General features: G+C 49.3%; 1 protein-coding gene across 1 annotated transcript in view; it reads left to right on the forward strand.

Moving 5' to 3' along the window:
• The window catches only part of LOC142251165 (fibronectin type-III domain-containing protein 3A-like), a 184,852-nt gene that overhangs the window by 69,221 nt on the left and 92,843 nt on the right, over positions 1 to 22,788 (forward strand). Inside the window, 5 exon segments of the mRNA XM_075323707.1 lie at positions 12,355 to 12,430; positions 13,175 to 13,251; positions 21,047 to 21,062; positions 21,065 to 21,205; positions 21,208 to 21,276. Coding sequence (XP_075179822.1) covers positions 12,355 to 12,430; positions 13,175 to 13,251; positions 21,047 to 21,062; positions 21,065 to 21,205; positions 21,208 to 21,276 — 379 coding nt within the window.

A 22,788-nucleotide genomic window follows, 5' to 3' on the forward strand; every position in this document is an offset into this window, starting at 1 on the left:
ACTATAAAGGCGAGTGGGCCCCGGCCAAGGGACAGGAGAACTGACGAGGCCGAGTGGGCCCCCCCGGCTCTCCAGGGCCCCGGCATTTGCCCATAGACAGGTAGGAGCCCTGTCTGCGAGCCAGATACGGCCATCAAAAGAGCCATATCTGGCTCGCGAGCCATAGGTTCCCGACCCCTGCTGTATGATATATATGATATATCCGGTATATAAGACCGTATATATATACCTTATATACCGCTGTATATCCGGCGTATAAGACAACCCCCCCACTGTAGCCATTATTTTAAGGGGGTAAAAAGTCGTCTTATACGCCAGTATATACGGTAATCTACTTGTCGGTAGAGCGTTTTTGAATATGAAGGTAAACTGTCTTCTTTTTAGGCCAAGTACACCCTGCGTTCAGCCTTGGTTTGCGCTCTGAGGCTTTTGCATATGAATCCTCCCTGAAAAAAGGGATTTCAGACTTGCTCCTCCTCATGAAGCAAGTCTGAAAAGTCCGTTTTCTGCTTTTTGCTTGTATTTTTATCTTGGTACGGGAAAAAAGTTGACTGGCTTTTTGCATTCCTCAGAGAAGACGGACACCCTCCACAAAGGAGCACAAGTGAAGTTCGGTTGTTGCAAATAGCTCCTCGGGGCAGGTTTGAATCCTGTTTTGTCATTTCTGGAATCCATGAGATCAGAGCAGGACGCAACGTTTACTTTTTTTTTTTTTTTCTCTCTAATCAGGAACAACTTTGTTAATTGATTATGTTGTCTTGCACCCTGTAGTAGATGGCACTATCATTTTTTGGATGTGATACTTTTTACATAGGTTGTGGAGTATGGAGAAGCCTGCGTACAATACATCCAGAGGAGTCAGACTGACCTGCACCTAAAGGCCTAAGACACACTGCATTATACTCGGACCAATATTACTCTATGGGGCCGGTCCCATGAGCGATTATTTTCTCAGCCCTAATCGGACCAAGAAAACAATCGCAGCATGCTGTGGGTGTAAAGCCCGCTTTACACGCTACAATGTATCTTACGATGTGTCGGCGGGGTCACGTCGTAAGTGATGCACATCCGGCATCGTAAGGTACATTGTAGTGTGTGACAGGTACGTGCGATTGCGATTGAACGTTAAAACGTTCATCGCATACACGTCGTTGAATCCTGAAGAATTGCACGTCGGGTTGTTCAATGTTCCCCAGGTAGCACACATCGCAGTGTGTGACACCCCGGGAATGATGAACTGCAGCTTACCTGCCTCCCGCGGCTCCCGCCGGCAATGCGGAAGGAAAGAGGTGGGCGGGATGTTTACATCCCGCTCATCTTCGCCCCTCCGCTTCTATTGGCCGCCTGCCGCGTGACGTCGATGTGACGCCGAACGTCCCTCCCACTCCAGGAAGTGGACGTTCGCCGCCCACATCGAGGTCGTATGGACGGGCAAGTACGTGTGACGGGGGTTAATCGTTTGTGCGGCACATTCAACAAATTGAACATGCCGCACATACGATGGGGGCGTTGCAAATCGCATACGATATCATATGCGAAATTGCAACGTGTAAAGCAGGCTTAATGCGATCCGCTTTCTCTCGCACCCATTCAAGTCTATGGGGCAAGAAAAACAACGCACTGCACTCGCATACACTGATGTTCCGCAAGTGCAGGGCGAGAATGGAAATAGCCGGCAACGGAGGAGAGAGGGAGATAAATTCTTCCTTCTCCTCCTCAGTGCCAGCCCGCCCCTCCTCAGTGCCGGCCCGCCCCCCGCAGCTGTGGTCCGATAGGACCTCAGTCGCAGTGACACTCGCATTACACTCGGCTCCCGCTGTGCTGCCAGCGTCAGCAGAGTGTCATGCGAGGATCGCAGTAGTCCCTTTATGGCCCCGGCCAAATCGTGCAACTCCACACAAGTAGCCGAATATTTGATTTACAGGGTACTATTACAATACTTAGAAGAAGGGAGATGTAATCGGCTCACCTGCCGAGTACAAGATCCAAACGGTCCAACAGTAAATGTCCAAAAAGAGAGATCAGTACTGAAAAGTCCATAACAATGTCCACGGTGAATAGGCTAAAAGATACTAAGGCATAGAAAGAGCAAAAGGGAATGTGTTTCTGTCCTACTTGGACCTTAGTTAAAGGGAACCTGTCAACCTATAATCTGCGGCCACCACCAGTGAGCCCCTATATACAACATGCTAGAATGCTGTATATAAGAGCCCAGGCCGCTGTGTAGACCATAAAGAACATATTTAATATACTCACCTTGGGTGCAGTCCGGTCCGATGGGTGTCGCTGCTCTCGGTCCGGCTCCTCCTCTCTTCAGCAATCGCCTTCCTCCTTCTATCCAGCCCACTGTGGATGACTTGTCCTGCGTCATTCACACGTGCCGGCATTGCGGTCCTGCACAGGCACACTTTGTTCTGTCCTGCTGAGGGTGGATCACACTACTGTAATGCGCAGGCACGAGGAAAGGTTAAGGACCACCCGCACATGCGCACTATTATACTTTGATCTTCCCTGAGCAGGGCAGATCAAAGTGCGACTACGCAGGATCGCAATGGCGGCCAGCGTGGATGATGAAGGACTTTTCATGCACATGGGCCTCAGAAGAAGGAGGACACTGCAGAGAGGAGGCGCCAGACCGGAGACCAATGACACCCATCAGACCATACCGCCCCCCCAGGTGAGTATTATAAGAGTATTTATTTTACATTCTAGAATGCTGTACAGGGTGGGCCATAAGTATGGATATACCCTGATATCACCTTACCGTTTGTGGCATATTAGTATATGGGAGGGGCAAAACATTTAAGGCCGGGTGACGCCCGTGGCGGCCATCTGCAAAGCTGCCATTTTGAATTCAACTTTACTTTATCAGGGTGTATGCATACTTAAGGCCCACGCAGGGTGTATCCATACTTATGGCCCACCCTGTATGTAAGAGCTCACTGATGGTGGCCACAGCTTAGTCACCAAATTTGGTGACAGGTTCCCTTTAACGCCTGAAGGCATTGACTATGGTCCAAGTAGGACAGAAACGCATTGCCTTTTGCTCATTCTATGCCTTTTGTACCTTTTAGCATATTCACCTTAGAAATTTTTATGGACTTTTGAGTGCTGATCTCTCTTTTTGGACAGATGCTGTTACAATGACTGTTCAAACCAAGCACAGGAGCTTTGTGCACCCATGGTGTGGCCAAGCGGTTCAAGCCTGCTCTGAATTTATAGGGACCACATCGCTGAAGAACTGGTAGATAGAAAAGTGCACTGAACGTCTCAGCCGTCCAAGTGACCACTGAGCGCACATGCTTGGTTTGAGCAGTCATATTGTGCTGACAGTTTATAACTTAATGATGATGTTATTTGGTCCTCATTGGGTTTATTGGCATGATAATTAACCTGGCATCTATCAAGCAGTCGGTTAGCCATTTTTTTCCCCCCGGCTTAGCCGGTTTTGCACTTTCCCTTTAAGACGTCATTCCCTTTCTGAGCTGTAATGGGGAATGATGTCTGAGGACTCTGCTTGTATTGGCTCCCTCGTTAATATTTTCCATGACTTCACGCCACTAATTACATGTGGGTAGCGGCAGCCAGGAACAATGCCATAAATCTCGCAGTAACATTGTTGAAATTTATAGCTCGAATCCGACTCTCTAATTCTTCTTTGTCAGAAATTTTTATTTTACATTTTTTTTTAATTTTTTATCTAAAAAAAAGAAGACTGCTGATTGTACGAGCGAGCCTGAAATGAATTTCCACGCAAATAAACTCTCATTGGCAGCTCGAATGGACAAATTGCTCCTCTGCAACTGTGAAACAGATGTTTTCTTGTTTTTGAAGCCTCCAGTTGCGCAAGAGTCCAGCTGAAATAAGCTTCTAATTGTTCAGCATTTCTCTGAAATACCCGCCTGTGACAGACGGGCCACACTTAGCAACCAGCAGCTGCTAAAAACCAGAAATACAGTTTTTTTTCGGAAAGGATGAGTCGTACATCGTTTTTCCATCGTGAGGCCTCGTGGCCAGGACCTGTCTCACCTTGTATTGGAGAACGCAGGAGTGCAGGCGAGAAGAACTAGCGTTAACCCAAAATTTGGACTTCTCAGTCGTTCTCCATGGGACTTGAGGCCTCCTACCCCCTGACAGTCTGGCAAGGCCCGCTATAATGATCTGCAGGTGCAGATAACTGTGTATCATCGCATCTGGTATATGCACTTATTTACTTTGAAAGTTCATGCTCTGTGCTCGGGGTATCAACGAGACGCAGGTCAAAACTTACATCTGTTTGTGTGCAGAGCTTCTGGCTGAGAGTAAAGAGCTGGTTCTTGGGGAACACTCCAATTGTGGTAGCCTTTGGCCAACTTCAGATGTCCATGCTAGGACCACAATGTATGGCCTGGCCTCCGATCTGAATTTAAGTGTCATATATGACTATGAAGTTGATAAATTCGGTTTGGGAGACCAGTGGCCGGTCTGCACATCATATTCCACACACGGACCGTGTTTCACGGACGTTAATATTCGGCCATAATAGAGGCTATTCAATCTTTTAAAATATGATGACCTTTTCTTGGTATAGACCAGGGGTCACCAACCGGTGGCTCAGGAGCCACTTTTGGCTCTCCTACCTATTGTGTGGCTTGCGGCTGTCTGCTAGCTTGGTGCATAAACGGCTATGAAAAGCAGATCACCAGATGGTGACTTTTCTGAGTACCCCCCCCAACTAGAAGAGCAGATCGAAATGGGATAAGTTAGGAACACCTGTATCTTGGTATACTGCCTCAGTGTGATTATCGTGCAAGAGCTTTGGCTTTCATTATATGGTGAGGGTGGCAGGAGCTGGATGTAGCTCACGACCGTGTCTCAGAGCTAAATGTGGCTCACAATGCTCTTTCAAAGGTGAATGTGGCTCTCGAGGTTTGTGACCTCTGGTATAGACTATTGATATTATATCGGTGGGCAGGGTTGCCATTAGGACACGACTGGTGTATGGGGCCCGGTGAAGAGGGGGGCCCGGTCGGGTCGATGGTAATTACTTAGCTTTATTAAGGGCCAGGATGTGCTCACAGAGAGGCAGTGTGTGTGGGAGAGATATTATACAGAGTGGCAGTGTGTGTGGGGGGATATTATACCAAGAGGCTATGTGCCATAGAGGCAATGTGGGAGAGAGATTATAGAGAGGGGTGGTGTAGAGAGTGTATTATGGAGAGGGGCGGTGTAGAGGGTGCATTATTGAGAGGGGCAATGTAGGACGTGTATTATTCATATTCTGAGGGAAATACTTACATTTTCTGGAACAACTTCAAGGGTGCTAACACTTTTGTCCATGACTGTGTGTACATATAATATATATTGCTGTAAATCTATGTAAACATTAAAGAAGCTTCAGTGGTTGCACCATTGCCGCGTTTCCCCGATTTAAATAATTGCCGAGTTGCCAACTATCAGCTGGACCCCCATTTTAGAATGCCTATTGGTTAGACACCCTTCAAATGTTTTTCAAAAAGTCTCAAAGGCAGAATAATTTTGGCGCACTCATGTATGTAACTTTTCTTTAATGCCTTTGATTGCCCCAAATAATTAGAAATCCTTTGCCCCTGAAGATAAGTACGGTAATTTTAGGAATACTTGAACGTAAAATTTTCTTATCTTCAGTGTCAAAGGATTTTTATTTATGTGGATTATTCCACTGCATCCCTCATAGCACAACTATACTATCACATAGTAGGGCGAGACTTTTTCCTATTTGATAATTTATTGGAGTGCTGGTGCATTTTGCTTCACACGTCATCCCCCATCTTGTTTTGCCTAATGCAGGTTCCGTGGGGGCGGAGTTCAGTCACTGTCTTGGGTGTGGCTTGATTTCCTCTCATGCCCCACCCCTGCGGTTCCTGCACTAGGTTCCTTTGAATAGGGCTGAAGTCAGATTATTTGTGCACATATGTCTGGCATATTTCCTGCTGCCGGTCGTAGAATTGCAGATGACCTCAGGGAACAGATAAGGGGGTTATTGCTGGAAGATTTCCCGGTTTTCTTTATATATTTTTATGTTGATTCTACCGCTAATTAGATATCATTGCTCCTGCAGTTTCCTACTATTTCATGTAAAGTACCTAAAATATACATTCCAGCTTTCTTTTTTCTACTGGTATTTTACAGCAGAAGCTGGTCACCCAGAGACCGTTTTAGACAGGGATAGAAGTGCATGGGCGAGGCCTGTTTGCCAATGGCCTTTGTTCCCACGGGAAAGAAGTCTGGCGTTGGCTTAAAGGGAAGCTGTCATCATGTTATAGAGCAGGGGGAGCCGAGTGGATTGATATATAGAGTTGCGAGAAATAAAAGATTCAGTATAGCCCATGTTTTCCTAGTTTAATCCTCTGCTTTTTCTGGGATCTTTGGTCTAGTGGGTGGTCCTTTCTGTGGCTGACAGTTATCTCTCTATCCACACTTATACAAGGGAGGCTGTCAGTCACTGATGGGACCGCCCACTGGACCAAAAATCCCAGAAAGAGCAGAGGATTAAATGATGACAACACAGATTATACTGAATCTTTACTCATAAAACTATATATCTGTCTACTCTGCTCCCCTTGCTCTATAACATGGTGCCTGCAGATTGGACGCAGTTTCATTGTGACAAGTTCCCTTTTAAGGTGACCGTGGTGTTTTGATGACTACATCTTCTATAGAAATGAATCCTTTTTATTTTCATAGGACATTTGCGCTCATTACTCCCCACTGAGAACATAGCATTCTCTGTCCAACTAAGTCTGTGTGTATGAGGGTGGACGAGCAAGTGTCTGGCTGACAGCTATCTAAGGCTAAGTTCACACTTCCGTTGTTTTGCTTCAGTCACAATCCGTCACCTTAAGGAATTACGGTATCCTGCAAAATATTTTGCAGGAATCCAGTTTTTCCCCATAGACTTCTATTAGTGACGTATTGTGACTGATGATGCTGCGTTGCATCCGCTGCGTCGCGGTCAGTCATTTTTTAATTGACCGCCGGGCGGGAGCAATGCAGCCTGTAACGGTTTTTGAGCAGCGCAATCAATAGGATTTTGCTGCGCATGCTCTCTCTGGCTCCCTGCACCCGTAACCAGGATACACATCGGGTAACCAAGCAATGCGCTTTGGTTAGTTACCCGATATTTACAGTGGTTACGTGTGCAGGGAGCCAGCGCTAAGCGGTGTATGCTGGTAACCAAGGTAAATATCGGATAACCAAGCAAAAAGTGCTTTGCTTATACCCGATATTTACCCTGGCTGTGCAGAGAGCCTGACACTTCCCCGCTCGGCTCCGCCCCCTCCCGCACTCTGCATGTACGTACACACACACACACACACACACACCTGTCCCCAGCCATGCAGACTGCGGCACTGACGTCCTCAGCGCCACGGCCCCGCTCGGCTCCACCCACCTTACACTCCGCCCCCCGCACACAACGGAGTCCGACAATGAATTCTGTTCTTTGTCATCCGTTGTACAACGCATCAGTCACATGCGTCAAGCAACGCATGTGACTGATGCAAAACAACGGAAATGTGAACCTAGTCACACTTCAGTCGTTTCAAATCCGCCAGGTCCGTCGTTGCGATTTTTAGCTCGCAACGGATGTGTTATTTCACAGGGTTCCGTTCACAGGAATCCTGTGAAATAACTGATCCGTTACATCCATTGTGCATCCTTTTTTTGACGGATCCGTCGTGATCCGTTTGTTTTTGGGACAGCCCAATGGGAGTGGCAGACATGCTGGGCATGCTCAGTAGAACTTGACGGAATCCAGCACTGGATTCCGTCGTGCCAAGGGATTATAGCGGAATCCTGCACCATAGACAACCATTATACATCTTGACGGATTGCAACGGAATACTGCGGACGCTCCAAAAAACATGTCAGTTACTTCCACCCGACGGTCAGTCATTCCACGATCAGCAGATGCAACGCAAGGCCATCAGTCGTAATCCGTCGTCCTTACAAGTCTATGTGGAAAAAACTGAATCCTGCAAATTATTTTGCAGGATACCGTATTTTCTCAAGGCAACGCATTGTGACTGATGGAAAATGACTGAAGTGGGAAAGTAGCATCAGATGTATGGCACCTTTTTATTTGTTACGTTTTAAAGGGGTTGTCCACTACTAGGACAACCCCCTTCTGATTTCATGTTTCCCCTAGGTAAAATAGAAAAGCCTATACTCCCTTCCTGTACCGGTGCCGCGATTTGTGTTCTCAGGGATCAAATGATATTGTGACACCACGCGAGTCCCACGTTCAATCAGCGCCGGTTTCTGTCTTCCCACCTTTGGACCAAAGGAGTTAGTCAACAGGAAGTGCGCTCACTTCCTGTTGATTGCTCGTTTGGTCCGAAGGCGGGGAGAGAGAAATCTGCACTGATTGAACTCGGGGCTTGAGTTTTGTCACAGGAACGCGGACCACAACACTGCTGGTACAGGAGGGGAGTGCAGGCTTTTTTATTTTACCTGGGGGTAATATAGAATCAGAAAGGGGTCCTAGTAGTGGACAACCCTTTTAATGAAACCAAACATTCATGTTCAACCGATTTACATATAATTCTGAAGATGTAGATAGCTGTTGGCCAAAAAGGATCGTCATAATGTGTTGGCCAGGTTAATTTTTTAACAAGGTTGTATAAGAAGTCTCAAGTATTGCACATATCCACAGGGTATGCCCCTGATCCCCACATACTGACTGCTCCTGTGGCCGGTGTGACTGAAGAGGAATTTGAAAGCGGTCATAGTAACCCCTCATAGGTGGGATCTATATCTATTCATGCCATTTCTCGTAGATGCCATAATTATGTGACTAGACAACCCCTATAAAGTTCAACCACTTTCCCACCCCAGCCCCTAGTGATACTGAAAACAACAATCATAGCTGTTGCCTAATGACCCTCTTAGAAATGTAGTATAGTCCACCCGATTTATAGCCATGTCTCTTACCTCATGTGCAGGGCATTGCAGCTTAGGCATCTACGGTTACAATCATGAGCAACTCACTGTCACTATATAAGTGGCTGTAAGTAAAGATATATAAGCTGCAATGCCCTACACATGAGCTAAGAGACATGGCTATATCAGGAGAACTATACTACATTTCTATTTGATGATTTGCTATTATTATCACACCTACTACATATTTGGGACAGGATCTTGAAGATATGAATGCCCCTTTTAACCTGGGGCTGCACCCCCTTTATTCAATAATTGGAAAGCTCCCAGGATATCATGGAGTGATATGAGTACTTCTCAGATGCATGTTGCTGTGAGTCACTATGTAACCACCTAGTCATGACAGGATGATTGTCAGCAGCGTGGTCATGATATATTTGAGCTTTTGTTCTGAAATAGCTTGTGGTCAATGTATTGTCATCATATGTGTAATACCAATTTATCATTCTTGGACTTCTCAACTGCTGTCCGTTATCTGATGTTACACAACTTCTCTAATGGCTGAAAAGTAGAATTTTGATCATTTTGTATTTTAATTAAAAACATATCTTAAAAGAGTGCAAGTAAATCTTAATTGTTATATGTTTAGCTGACGCGGTGCTGGGTAATGTTGTGCTGGTGTCTTATCCGTTAGGATCTGCTCATATTTCCCAATCACAATTGTCCACCATTTCAAGTACTGATGTTGCAGGGATAAGTTTGTCTCTCTTCTCGGTGGGGCTCTTGTCTCTCTTCTCGGTGGGGCTCTTGTCTCTCTTCTCGGTGGGGCTCTTGTCTCTCTTCTCGGTGGGGCTCTTGTCTCTATTCTCGGTGGGGCTCTTGTCTCTATTCTCGGTGGGGCTCTCAGGTCTCCCTTCTCGGTGGGGCTCTTGTCTCTATTCTCGGTGGGGCTCTCTTGTCTCTCTTCTCGGTGGGGCTCTCTTGTCTCTCTTCTCGGTGGGGCTCTCTTGTCTCTCTTCTCGGTGGGGCTCTCTTGTCTCTCTTCTCGGTGGGGCTCTCTTGTCTCTCTTCTCGGTGGGGCTCTCTTGTCTCTCTTCTCGGTGGGGCTCTCTTGTCTCTCTTCTCGGTGGGGCTCTCTCGTCTCTCTTCTCGGTGGGGCTCTCTTGTCTCCCTTCTCGGTGGGGCTCTCTTGTCTCCCTTCTCGGTGGGGCTCTCTCGTCTCTCTTCTCGGTGGGGCTCTTGTCTCTCTTCTCGGTGGGGCTCTCTTGTCTCTCTTCTCGGTGGGGCTCTCTTGTCTCTCTTCTCGGTGGGGCTCTCTTGTCTCTCTTCTCGGTGGGGCTCTCTTGTCTCTCTTGTCTCTCTTCTCGGTGGGGCTCTCTTGTCTCTCTTCTCGGTGGGGCTCTCTTGTCTCCCTTCTCGGTGGGGCTCTCTTGTCTCCCTTCTCGGTGGGGCTCTCTGGTCTCCCTTCTCGGTGGGGCTCTCTGGTCTCCCTTCTCGGTGGGGCTCTCTTGTCTCCCTTCTCGGTGGGGCTCTCTTGTCTCCCTTCTCGGTGGGGCTCTCTTGTCTCCCTTCTCGGTGGGGCTCTCTTGTCTCCCTTCTCGGTGGGGCTCTCTTGTCTCTCTTCTCGGTGGGGCTCTCTTGTCTCTCTTGTCTCTCTTCTCGGTGGGGCTCTCTTGTCTCTCTTCTCGGTGGGGCTCTCTTGTCTCCCTTCTCGGTGGGGCTCGCTTGTCTCCCTTCTCGGTGGGGCTCTCTGGTCTCCCTTCTCGGTGGGGCTCTCTTGTCTCCCTTCTCGGTGGGGCTCTCTGGTCTCCCTTCTCGGTGGGGCTCTCTGGTCTCCCTTCTCGGTGGGGCTCTCTGGTCTCCCTTCTCGGTGGGGCTCTCTTGTCTCCCTTCTCGGTGGGGCTCTCTTGTCTCCCTTCTCGGTGGGGCTCTCTTGTCTCCCTTCTCGGTGGGGCTCTCTTGTCTCCCTTCTCGGTGGGGCTCTCTTGTCTCCCTTCTCGGTGGGGCTCTCTTGTCTCCCTTCTCGGTGGGGCTCTCTTGTCTCCCTTCTCGGTGGGGCTCTCTTGTCTCCCTTCTCGGTGGGGCTCTCTTGTCTCCCTTCTCGGTGGGGCTCTCTTGTCTCTCTTCTCGGTGGGGCTCTCTTGTCTCTCTTCTCGGTGGGGCTCTCTTGTCTCCCTTCTCGGTGTCCTGAGCTTGGAAAGCATATGCCATCTTTCTGGGCATTGGATGACTGTCGGGGATCCCCTGGCAGCTTGAAGGTCTAAATGAATCTTGTTTTAGGGTATCTTGTTTTTATCACCTATCCATAATATGGGTAATAACATACTGATCCGTGGGGCTCCGACAGCTTGGACCGGGACTGGCACTGGCACTGATTATCAGAACTGAAAATTTGTATCCTCATTACAAAGCAGAGCTGCTGGATGTCTGACCACCGCTCCATACATTCAGTGCTCAGCAGCCTCTTCAGGAGGTCGATCATGCGCACTGCTGCTCCATTCTACCAGGGATAAAAGTGCCCCATTCTACTGATCTGTGTAGGTCTCAACGGTTAAGAGATTACCTATCTTGTGGATAGGTGATATATTATTTTCACTGGACAACTCCTTTAACTTCTGACCCCAATAGCCCCACTTTTCGCTCTTTCCTTTCTTCTGTCCTTCTCTCACTCTTGCGGGCCAGTAGAAATAAATGAGCCATCGGAGCAGGTGATTCTTTCCACCATTTTTAGTGACCATCATTGATTTTCTTTTGCTTTAAATTAATGCAAATTAATAGGCGGTTTATGATTGGTAAATATTTGCCGGGATTCATAAAAAAGAGACTGCAGTAGAATAGAATGGTCTCTTGGTACATCCACCGCTGGATACGTTGGGTTACCGGGCCTTGTGCTCTCTGGTGAGCTTCAGGTTTACATTTACATTCTTTTAAGAAAAACTATCAGACCATGATACCGGTGCTGGAACTTATCAGTCACTTGGTACTTGGTCATTTCTTTGATCTTTTAAATAACTTCAATTGATTCAGATGTTTTCTTGGCAGTACTCAAGTGTTACTCGAAGATCAGTCACCAATTATTCCTTCCGGGAGCTTGTAGGCCATGTAACGGCAAGAATTTGTAGGACTGTTCTGCTAAATCAGAGTTGGATAAACTGTAGAAACCTCGGGGCATGTCTCTAACTTTTTAGAATCTCCCCCTATTGTTTCTGGCCAGTTTCTCTTATGATTCCATCTAGACAGATAACTTCATGAGGTTATCCAACCCCAAAAATCAACTCAGACCATTATAAGCTGTTCGTAAAAAATAAATAAATATTCAACCTATGGACAGTTGTGACGCTGATTCTAGAAGAAAGCTGCCTTGTTTTTCCAGTCTTATCAATATATTGAAAGTCATATATTATTGACAATGGTAAAAACCCGAACTCTTCCAAACAGCCTCTTTATTTGCAGGTGATTGTGGTGCAAGTGAACCCCGGGGAGACCTTCACCATCCGCACAGAAGATGGACACTTTCAGTGTATCCCAGGTAAGCGTTGTGACTGCACATTCACACTCTACACTCCTGGGGTTTTCGCTCTTGTGCATTGGAATAAATGAGACGTCGTCTATAGACCGACCACAAGTCTTGATATGTAAGAACTTCCTGGAACTGCAGCCCTGGTTATCAGCACTGCCGCCCTTTATCGGATACTGAGATGTATAGTGATGTCACTTAACCACTGATGGGTTTTCTACATAAAACTATATATTTAATTATACTATATGTGTGTATACAACATCATTTTCAGGTCAGGATAGGGAAGGGATTTTCCATTTTTAAGTGCATTAAATGTGAGCCCCCTTTTTCTTTTCATAGCAGTGATACATTGCTGATGTAATACCCCAGTTTGTCATCGCTGTTTTATTGTGCCTCCAGTGCTCATGTTAAAGACAATCTAATAAAAGACTTTTGCTATTTCAATCTAAAGAGCCGCATTATGCGAGACCCCCTTGCCACCAGTATCCCTAGGTTGTGCTGTTGTTTCAATTTAAATTCAGTATTTTATCAGCAGGTGATTATCAATACAGGACTAGGTGTCTCATGGCTGCTATTCAGCTGCTCTGTGTAACCCACCCACACCAGTGATTAGCCTTTTTTTGTCAATATACAGTGTACACAGTAACATCACTGGAATCAGTCTCCGCCACTTACATCATGCTGCTCTCAGATTACATAACAAAAACCTGCTGACAGATTCCCATTAACCTTTCCTTTTATTCTGTTGTATAGGTCCAGCACATGTTCCCATGATGTCGCCAAATGGGTCCATGCCTCCTATATTTGTGCCGCCTGGTTATGTGTCTCAGGTATAATTCACTTCTCACGTTTACTTTATTTTAATCTTTGTGCGACAAATATTGTTTATATGGTTGCTTATAAGATCTTTTATTTTATTTTACAGCAGTAATTCTAATTTAATTGCACAGGAAAACAAGAGGATGATGCAAATATTATTTTTTTTCTCCCCCCCCCTTCCACCTCCTCTCTCCCCCCTTCCTCCTCCTCTCCCCCCCTTCCTCCTCCTCTCCCCCCCTTCCTCCTCCTCTCCCCCCTTCCTCCTCCTCTCCCCCCCTTCCTCCTCCTCTCCCCCCCTTCCTCCTCCTCTCCCCCCCTTCCTCCTCCTCTCCCCCCCTTCCTCATCCTCACCCCCCTTCCTCCTCCTCCCCCCCCTTCCTCCACCTCTCCCCCCCCTTCCTCCTCCTCCTCTCCCCCCCTTCCTCCTCCTCTCCCCCCCTTCCTCCTCCTCTCCCCCCCTTCCTCCTCCTCTCCCCCCCCTTCCTCCTCCTCTCCCCCCCTTCCTCCTCCTCTCTCCCCCTTCCTCCTCCTCTCTCCCCCTTCCTCCTCCTCTCCCCCCCTTCCTCCTCCTCTCCCCCCCTTCCTCCTCCTCTCCCCCCCTTCCTCCTCCTCACCCCCCCTTCCTCCTCCTCTCCCCCCCTTCCTCCTCCTCTCCCCCCCTTCCTCCTCCTCTCCCCCCCTTCCTCCTCCTCTCCCCCCCTTCCTCCTCCTCTCCCCCCTTCCTCCTCCTCTCACCCCCTTCCTCCTCTCCCCCCCTTCCTCCTCCTCTCCCCCCCTTCCTCCTCCTCTCCCCCCCTTCCTCCTCCTCTCCCCCCCTTCCTCCTCCTCTCCCCCCCCCTTCCTCCTCCTCTCCCCCCCCTTCCTCCTCCTCTCCCCCCCTTCCTCCTCCTCTCCCCCCTTCCTCCTCCTCTCCCCCCTTCCTCCTCCTCTCCCCCCTTCCTCCTCCTCTCCCCCCCTTCCTCCTCCTCTCCCCCCCTTCCTCCTCCTCTCCCCCCCTTCCTCCTCCTCTCCCCCCCCTTCCTCCTCCTCTCCCCCCCCTTCCTCCTCCTCTCCCCCCCCTTCCTCCTCCTCTCCCCCCTTCCTCCTCCTCTCCCCCCCTTCCTCCTCCTCTCCCCCCCTTCCTCCTCCTCTCCCCCCCTTCCTCCTCCTCTCCCCCCCTTCCTCCTCCTCTCCCCCCCTTCCTCCTCCTCTCCCCCCCTTCCTCCTCCTCTCCCCCCCTTCCTCCTCCTCTCCCCCCTTCCTCCTCCTCTCCCCCCCCTTCCTCCTCCTCTCCCCCCCCTTCCTCCTCCTCTCCCCCCCCTTCCTCCTCCTCTCCCCCCCCTTCCTCCTCCTCTCCCCCCCTTCCTCCTCCTCTCCCCCCCTTCCTCCTCCTCTCCCCCCCTTCCTCCTCCTCTCCCCCCCTTCCTCCTCCTCTCCCCCCCTTCCTCCTCCTCTCCCCCCCTTCCTCCTCCTCTCCCCCCCTTCCTCCTCCTCTCCCCCCCTTCCTCCTCCTCTCCCCCCCTTCCTCCTCCTCTCCCCCCCTTCCTCCTCCTCTCCCCCCCTTCCTCCTCCTCTCCCCCCCTTCCTCCTCCTCTCCCCCCCCTTCCTCCTCCTCTCCCCCCCCTTCCTCCTCCTCTCCCCCCCCTTCCTCCTCCTCTCCCCCCCTTCCTCCTCCTCTCCCCCCCTTCCTCCTCCTCTCCCCCCCTTCCTCCTCCTCTCCCCCCCCTTCCTCCTCCTCTCCCCCCCTTCCTCCTCCTCTCCCCCCCTTCCTCCTCCTCTCCCCCCCTTCCTCCTCCTCTCCCCCCCTTCCTCCTCCTCTCCCCCCCTTCCTCCTCCTCTCCCCCCCCTTCCTCCTCCTCTCCCCCCCCTTCCTCCTCCTCTCCCCCCCCTTCCTCCTCTCTCCCCCCCTTCCTCCTCCTCTCCCCCCCTTCCTCCTCCTCTCCCCCCCTTCCTCCTCCTCTCCCCCCCTTCCTCCTCCTCTCCCCCCCTTCCTCCTCCTCTCCCCCCCCCCTTCCTCCTCCTCTCCCCCCCCCTTCCTCCTCCTCTCCCCCCCCCTTCCTCCTCCTCTCCCCCCCCCTTCCTCCTCCTCTCCCCCCCCCCTTCCTCCTCCTCTCCCCCCTTCCTCCTCCTCTCTCCCCCTTCCTCCTCCTCTCTCCCCCTTCCTCCTCCTCTCCCCCCCTTCCTCCTCCTCTCCCCCCCTTCCTCCTCCTCTCCCCCCCTTCCTCCTCCTCTCCCCCCCTTCCTCCTCCTCTCCCCCCCTTCCTCCTCCTCTCCCCCCCTTCCTCCTCCTCTCCCCCCCTTCCTCCTCCTCTCCCCCCCCTTCCTCCTCCTCTTCCCCCCTTCCTCCTCCTCTCACCCCCCTTCCTCCTCCTCTCCCCCCCTTCCTCCTCCTCTCCCCCCCTTCCTCCTCCTTCCCCCCCCTTCCTCCTCCTCTCCCCCCCCCTTACTCCTCCTCTCCCCCCCCTTCCTCCTCCTCTCCCCCCCTTCCTCCTCCTCTCCCCCCCCTTCCTCCTCCTCTCCCCCCCTTCCTCCTCCTCTCCCCCCTTCCTCCTCCTCTCCCCCCCTTCCTCCTCCTCTCCCCCCCTTCCTCCTCCTCTCCCCCCCCTTCCTCCTCCTCTCCCCCCCTTCCTCCTCCTCTCCCCCCCTTCCTCCTCCTCTCCCCCCCTTCCTCCTCCTCTCCCCCCCTTCCTCCTCCTCTCCCCCCCTTCCTCCTCCTCTCCCCCCCCTTCCTCCTCCTCTCCCCCCCTTCCTCCTCCTCTCCCCCCCTTCCTCCTCCTCTCCCCCCCCTTCCTCCTCCTCTCCCCCCCCTTCCTCCTCCTCTCCCCCCCCTTCCTCCTCCTCTCCCCCCCTTCCTCCTCCTGAAGATTTCACCCTATGTAATGCATACATGTAACACATTTTACAGAAGAATCAGTGAGGTCTGTTCCCTAATATCTGGGCTTAGCCTAAAGCCATTTTCACACATCTGTAAAACACAGACTGTTTTCGGATCTGAACACTGAGCCCGACTGCCGACTCCTGAACAGGAGATTTGGCGGTCAGGCTGTTTTTTCTGATCCTAGCATGGCTCCTGTTTCATTGACGTGTGAAACCAGTCTAAACTGTCATGACCTTGCTCCCAATTGCACACAATAGATTAGCACTTTACCTTTTACAGATGTTATTACCTAGACCAAGCCGTCTCAGAAGAGTGTATCGCATTGGCCTGTTGTGCTGAATCTATATAATTAGTTTATATAGCACCCCAAACTAAGGGCCATCTGAAACTAAATGTCCGGGCAAAACACAAAAACATATCCGTTTTGTTTTTCTTTCTGCAGCACGAATGACAAGGGCCAGTACAAATCTATGGGTCCATGAAAAATACGCACAGCACACAGACTGCATCCATGTACCATCCTTAGTTAACCTTGCAAAGTATAGGAGAGGCTTTATCATTAAAGCAAACCTGTCAGGCACAATATGCACCCAGAACCATGAGCAGTTCTGGGTGTATATTGCTAAACCCTGCCTAACCGTCCCTGTATCTAGTAGCATAGATAATCTTTAGATCTTTAGAAAAAGTATTTCTACAGATCCTTTATGATATGCTAATTAGGCCAGGGACTAGTCGCAAGGGCATTAGTTCCTGTGGTCATTCTATCCTCTTAGCATGGTAGTACACCCACAGTGGCGTGCTGACATACTACTCAATACAGCGTCATCAGTGGTGCCGCACATACCTGTGTCCGCTGTCTCCGTTGATCAGAAGTCCCAGCACTTCCGGTCATGCGCAGTATGAAGCCAGGTGTACACATCCCGGCTTCAGAGAGGTCTAGTGCACATAACCGGAAGTGCCGGGACTGCTGATCAGTGGACACAGGTACGCGTGTCACTGCTGATGATGTTGCATTGAATAGCATGTCAGCACGCCCCATGTGGACGTACTAACATGCTAAGAGGGTGGAATGAGCACAGGAACTAATGCCCTTGTGACTAGTCCCTGCGCTCATTAGCATATCATAAAGGATCATTAGAAATACTTTTTCTAAAGATTCCTTTATCTATGCTAGTATATACAGGGACGGTTAGGCAGGGATTAGCAATCTGCACCCAGAACTGCTCGTGGTTTTGGCTGCATATTGCACCTGACAGGTTCCCTTTAATTTCTGAAAAACACTGATGGCACACCAATGGTAAAAACAGACATATGGACCAAACCCTGATGGTAAAAATGGGTGCACTGATGACACTAATGCCATTTTTTGTTTAAATCCGGACACATGGATGAGGCCTTCCATCGTATCTGATACGGTTTCTGGAGAGTTGTGTAAGGGTCAGTAACGTTTCGTCTGCTAGGAAGTCGTTTTTGCGGCGTCACGATGCACGTTACTGAATGGATCTTTTGCTTTTATCTTCCTCCGATGGGAATTTTGAACAAGCTTTTGGCATCAAATTCAGCTACTTGTTCATCGTTCTTGTGTGGCCTGTGTAGGAAATGCTGCTATGAAACTGAGCAATGTTCCAAATGTAGAGAAACCAGGAACTGGGGTTTTCTTTATAGAAAAGATGTCATCAGAATGTGAAGACCTTTTACCAAATTTTTCATGTTGAACTGGACACACAATGTAAAATGCAAAACTTTTTATTTTTATTTTTATTCCATTTTGCCTTTTTGTTGTGCAGATATTGGCAATCAAAATACTTAACACCTTATTTTATTTTTAAGCCCAAGTGGGCATTACCAGGTAGACATAATAATAATAATTAATAATAATTTTATTCATTTATATAGCGCTATTAATTCCACAGCGCTTTACATACATTGGCAACACTGTCCCCATTGGGGCTCACAATCTAGAGTCCCTATCTGTATGTCTTTGGAGTGTGGGAGGAAACCAGAGTACCCGGAGGAAACCCACACAAACACAGGGAGAACATACAAACTCCTTGCAGATGTTGTCCTTGGTGGGATTTGACCCCAGCGCTGCAAGACTGCAGTGCTAACCACTGAGCCACCGTGCCGCCCTAGACATCACAGGGGGCCATGCCCTACTTTCTCTTTCTGACCCTAACCAAGGCTACTCTCCTTACTTCAGAGTAATGATGCGTATTGGCGTACAACAGACTTAAGTGTGAGTGACCGCTTTCAGCTCTCAGCTCTGGCAGTCAGTGTGGGGGGAGGGGCCGTATTGCAAAGTTGTCTCATCAAAAACACTTCTGAAATTCAAATAAGCGTTCTTAGCAAGACAAAATAGGCATTAGTATTGCTAAAGCAAGTATAGAAGTGTGGAGCTGCCAGCTATGCTGTACTGTCCCTCCCCCCACACTGACTGCCAGAGATAGGAACTGATAGTTGTTAATCACACTCAGGCCGCACTTGCAGGACACAAGTAATCTCCTTGCAATCGGGAAACTATTGTGTCCTGTCACACACAGGAGTAGCCTGTTCTAAGCTATAATAGGGGCGTGTTTTTCTTTCTCCTGTATGTTGCTGCTTGCTTATGATTGGTCAGCATCAGAAAGAGGAAGAAGGACACGCCCCCAGTGAATTCTGTCTGGTAATGCCCACTTGGAATAAAAAAAAAATGTTTAGGTGCCAAATACTTTGCTCCCAACGGTGAGGCGAAATCTTTAAATGTAGCTTTAAAGTCATTTAAGAGAACTGCCTTCTACCTGACTGCATTTGTGGCTGTTCTTTTGATTAGCCAGTCTGGTACGAGCTCATACATGTCTCCTACCAAAACAATGGTGTTGTGCTGGGCTGGCTAATAAGAGGCGCAAATGCCGAGCAGTATAAATCAGTTCTCAGGGCTCCTGTCCTGCGGCCACACATTACTGACGTGGCCAAAAGGACTTGGTTGTGTAAATCAGTTCGCACCAACTCTATTATTGATACGTTCCCTTTAAAGGAACCTGTCAGCAGATTTGGGGCCTATAAGCTGCGGCCACCCCCAGTGGGCTCTTATATACAGCATTCTAACATGCTGTATATAAGAGCCCAGGCCGCTGTGTAGAACCTAAAAATCACTTTATAATACTCACCTAAGGGGCGGTGCGGTGGAGTTGGGTCATATGGCGTCTCCATTCTCCGGTGCCGGCGCGCCCCCTCTATTGGCCACCACTGTCATCCTTCTTCTGAAGTCAGGTGCATGACTCATCCTAAGTCATACACACTCGCCGGCATGAGGTCCTGCGCAGGCGCACTTTGATCTGTCCTGAGCAGGCATGTCAAAGTATTGTAGTGCGCCTGCGCAGGATCTCAATGCCAGCGAGTGTGGATGACGTAGGACACGTCATGCACACAAGCTTCAGAAGGAGGACAAAGATGGCCAAAAGAAGAGTTGCTGGCACCGGAGAACGGAGACGGCCATATGGCTCAACTCCACCACAGCGACTGTTTTAGGTGAGTATTATAAAAGTGATTTTTACGTTCTACACAGCGACCTGAGCTCTTATATACAGCATGTTAGAATGCTGTATTTAAGAGCCCACTGGTGGTGGCCGCAGCTTATAGGCCCCAAATCTGGTGACAGGTTTCCTTTAAACATTCAAACAAATGTATTTTCCCCACATTCCGTGTCTGCAGTCTTCCATTTATATCAGTGCATTCTCCTCTTCGAATTTGCTTTATATTGTTCTTCTTATGTAGTCTTTGTGTTTGGTGCTCACTTATTTCCCATCTTTTCAGTGGTTGGAAACCTGACCAGAAAATGTGTGAATGCTGCAATATGTACCTATTATATTAATTTATTCTTTTACATGATCCAGATGATATATAATCTTGAGAGATGAGCAGAAAGTCACCCTGCCTTGGTAGCTAGACCATGCCAGTGTACTTATAAGGCCTCCAAAACGTCATGACAATCACAAACCATTTTAAAGGAACCTGTCACACTTTTTCGGCCTATAAGCTGCGGCCACCACCACCGGGCTCTTATATACAGCATTCTAACATGCTGTATATAAGAGCCCAGGCCGGGGGTATAACATAAAAAAACACTTTATAATACTTAACCTAACGGTCGCGCTGTGGGCCTAATGGGCGTCTCCAGTGTCGGCGCCTCCTCATTCGGCCATCTTCGTCCTCTTTCTGAAGCCTGTGTGCATGACGCGTCTACGTCCTACACACTCGCCGGTCCTGCGCAGGCGCACTACAATACTTTGATCTGCCCTGCTCAGGACCTGAATGCCGGCAAGTGTGGATGACGTCGGACCCGTAATGCACCGTGGTTAGAGAAGAAGGAGAAGAAAGATGGCCAAAAGAGGCGGCACCGGACAACGGAGACGCCCATATGGCCCACCGAGCGACCGTTTAGGTGAGTATTACAAAGTGTTTTTTATGTTATACCCCCGGACTGGGCTCTTACATACACCATGTTAGAATGCTGTATATAAGAGCCCGGTGGAGGTGGCCGCAGCTTATAGGCCAAAAAAGTGGTGACAGGTTCCCTTTAATCACGAGGCTCTGTGAGGCCAATTTTTGCTCTTATTTTATTCCCGCTTTTCCATTTTGAGCATTCTGAATATTTTTTTAGATTCTTCATGTTTCTAGAAATATGACCTTTTTTTGTGCTAATCTGTACCTAGGGGGCGGTTCTCACAGCAGCCTAAAGACACGCCCCAGAGGATCTTGTGATCCACGCATCCTTGGAAAAGACCAAATAGCACTAAATAAAAAGGTGCACGTTTTTGGAATAATATAGCAGACATTAAAAAAAAAACAGATTACTCGGGGGAGCAGGGGGAATACAATAAGAGCAAAATCTGTTCCATATTTGACCCTTTTTTAAGAATACCATGTTGAATATTGCAAAAAATTTTCATCTTATATCTTTATTGTTACAGGTTGTGGAAGAAAATGGAGTCGCAAAGTGTTGGTCTTGCCACATTCGACAGAGTTCCATCCATCAATGCACGCCCCGCCGCCCCACGTCACCCATTTCATGCACCATCACCCTGCTCTGCTCCCTCATCCTCCTCATCACGTGTACCCACCAGTGCCTGGCACGGAGAGCTGCCGCCTCAGTTTATACACCAGCATCCTCCGCCCCCACCACATATTTTCCAGGAACAAGGTAGTCCTTTTTATAAGATTCTTCTTTATGGTTTTGTTGTACATTGAGTTCTACAATTTGGTTGATAAAACGGATATCTGTCGAGGTTCATGTATCAGGATGTCAATACACTGCATTACTTAAAGAGGTTTTCTGACTTCTAAATTCTCTTCTCCACCGACTGCAGTTTGTTTTTAAGAAAAACAAATTGACCTGGACCCATCTTTCCTCGGGGCCAGCGCTTAGTTTCTGCCATTGCGCCCTGTGTCCGTTGATGTCAAATCAACAGCACTGCAGCCAAGCGGTGAGCTCAGCGGCTTTACCCAATTTGACAGCACAACCTGCCCAGCGCTGCTGAGCTCAATGATTGGCTGCAGCGCTGCTGATGTGATGTCACATTGTTGCACTGGGAACCACAGGGGAGACTCAGCAACAGCTCTGGGGAGGGTTAGCAAAGAATAGCTCTCTTTCAGGTTTTTTTTTCCCCAGACAGATTTTGCTTGCGGGCCGCGTTTTCCGAAACTTCAAAACTCCTCTAAGCCACTATACACGTTACATAAGGTTGCTTAATCCGCCGATTTCAGCAGGAATGGCTGACAATGTCATGTGTATAGGGGTCCCTCATGTGCATAGGGGTCCCTCCCGAGTCCCGACTACCACCTGTCAGATTGTCAGGAGACCTAAAGATCAGGCAATTGCAATTTACCGTAATTTCAAGCTTGTAAGACGCACCCCCCCCCCCCCCCCCCAAAAAAAAAAAACGGGTCAGCGGTACTGAGGGTGTTACTGCTGTGTCGTGGCGGCAGTGGTTGCCCGATCTGACCGCGGGCTCTATTGAATCGCCCGCGGATGACATGATAAACTAAAAAAAATGGCTGCAGAGGCGCCGCGTGCGCATATTGACTCGATGGACTTCACGAAAATGGCAGCAGAGGCCTTTCTGCGCACATGCCGCCTCTGCGGCCATTTTCTTGATGTCCATCACGTCAACCGCGGGCAATTCAATGGAACCCGCAGTCAGATTAGGCTCCCGCCGCCGCAGCGACGCCCCGACACCCTGTCCTGTGACCCTCCTGAGTCGTTCCAATACAGGGACACCCCAACAGCATGCTGGTAGGTCAATGGCGCTCACCACCGCGACACCCCCGAGGTTGCAGTATTGCTGACCTTCCGTCCACGGACCCTCCTGAGACGCAACACACCCTAATCTGAGCCGCGCAGCATCGCTGACCTTGCCTCCTGTGACCTTCCTGAGTCGATCCTCAACCTCTGCTCTCCCCCCTGATAAGCATTAGGACTAAGGACACACTAGGATTATAAGACAGACCGTCCTTTTAACAATAACAATTATTTTTCCTATTTTGCTCCTCCAAATTTGGGGGGGCGTCTTATAAACCGAAAAATACTGTAATCGCCTGTCTTTTCATTTGGCTGGAAGATAAAATAAAGAAGCCTATGGCAGAAGATTATTTTTTTCTTCAGCGCTCTATTGGGAGACCCAGACGATTGGGGTATAGCTACTGCCCTCTGGAG

This window comes from Anomaloglossus baeobatrachus, chromosome 9 (assembly GCF_048569485.1).
Source record: "Anomaloglossus baeobatrachus isolate aAnoBae1 chromosome 9, aAnoBae1.hap1, whole genome shotgun sequence".
Lineage (NCBI taxonomy): Eukaryota > Metazoa > Chordata > Amphibia > Anura > Aromobatidae > Anomaloglossus > Anomaloglossus baeobatrachus.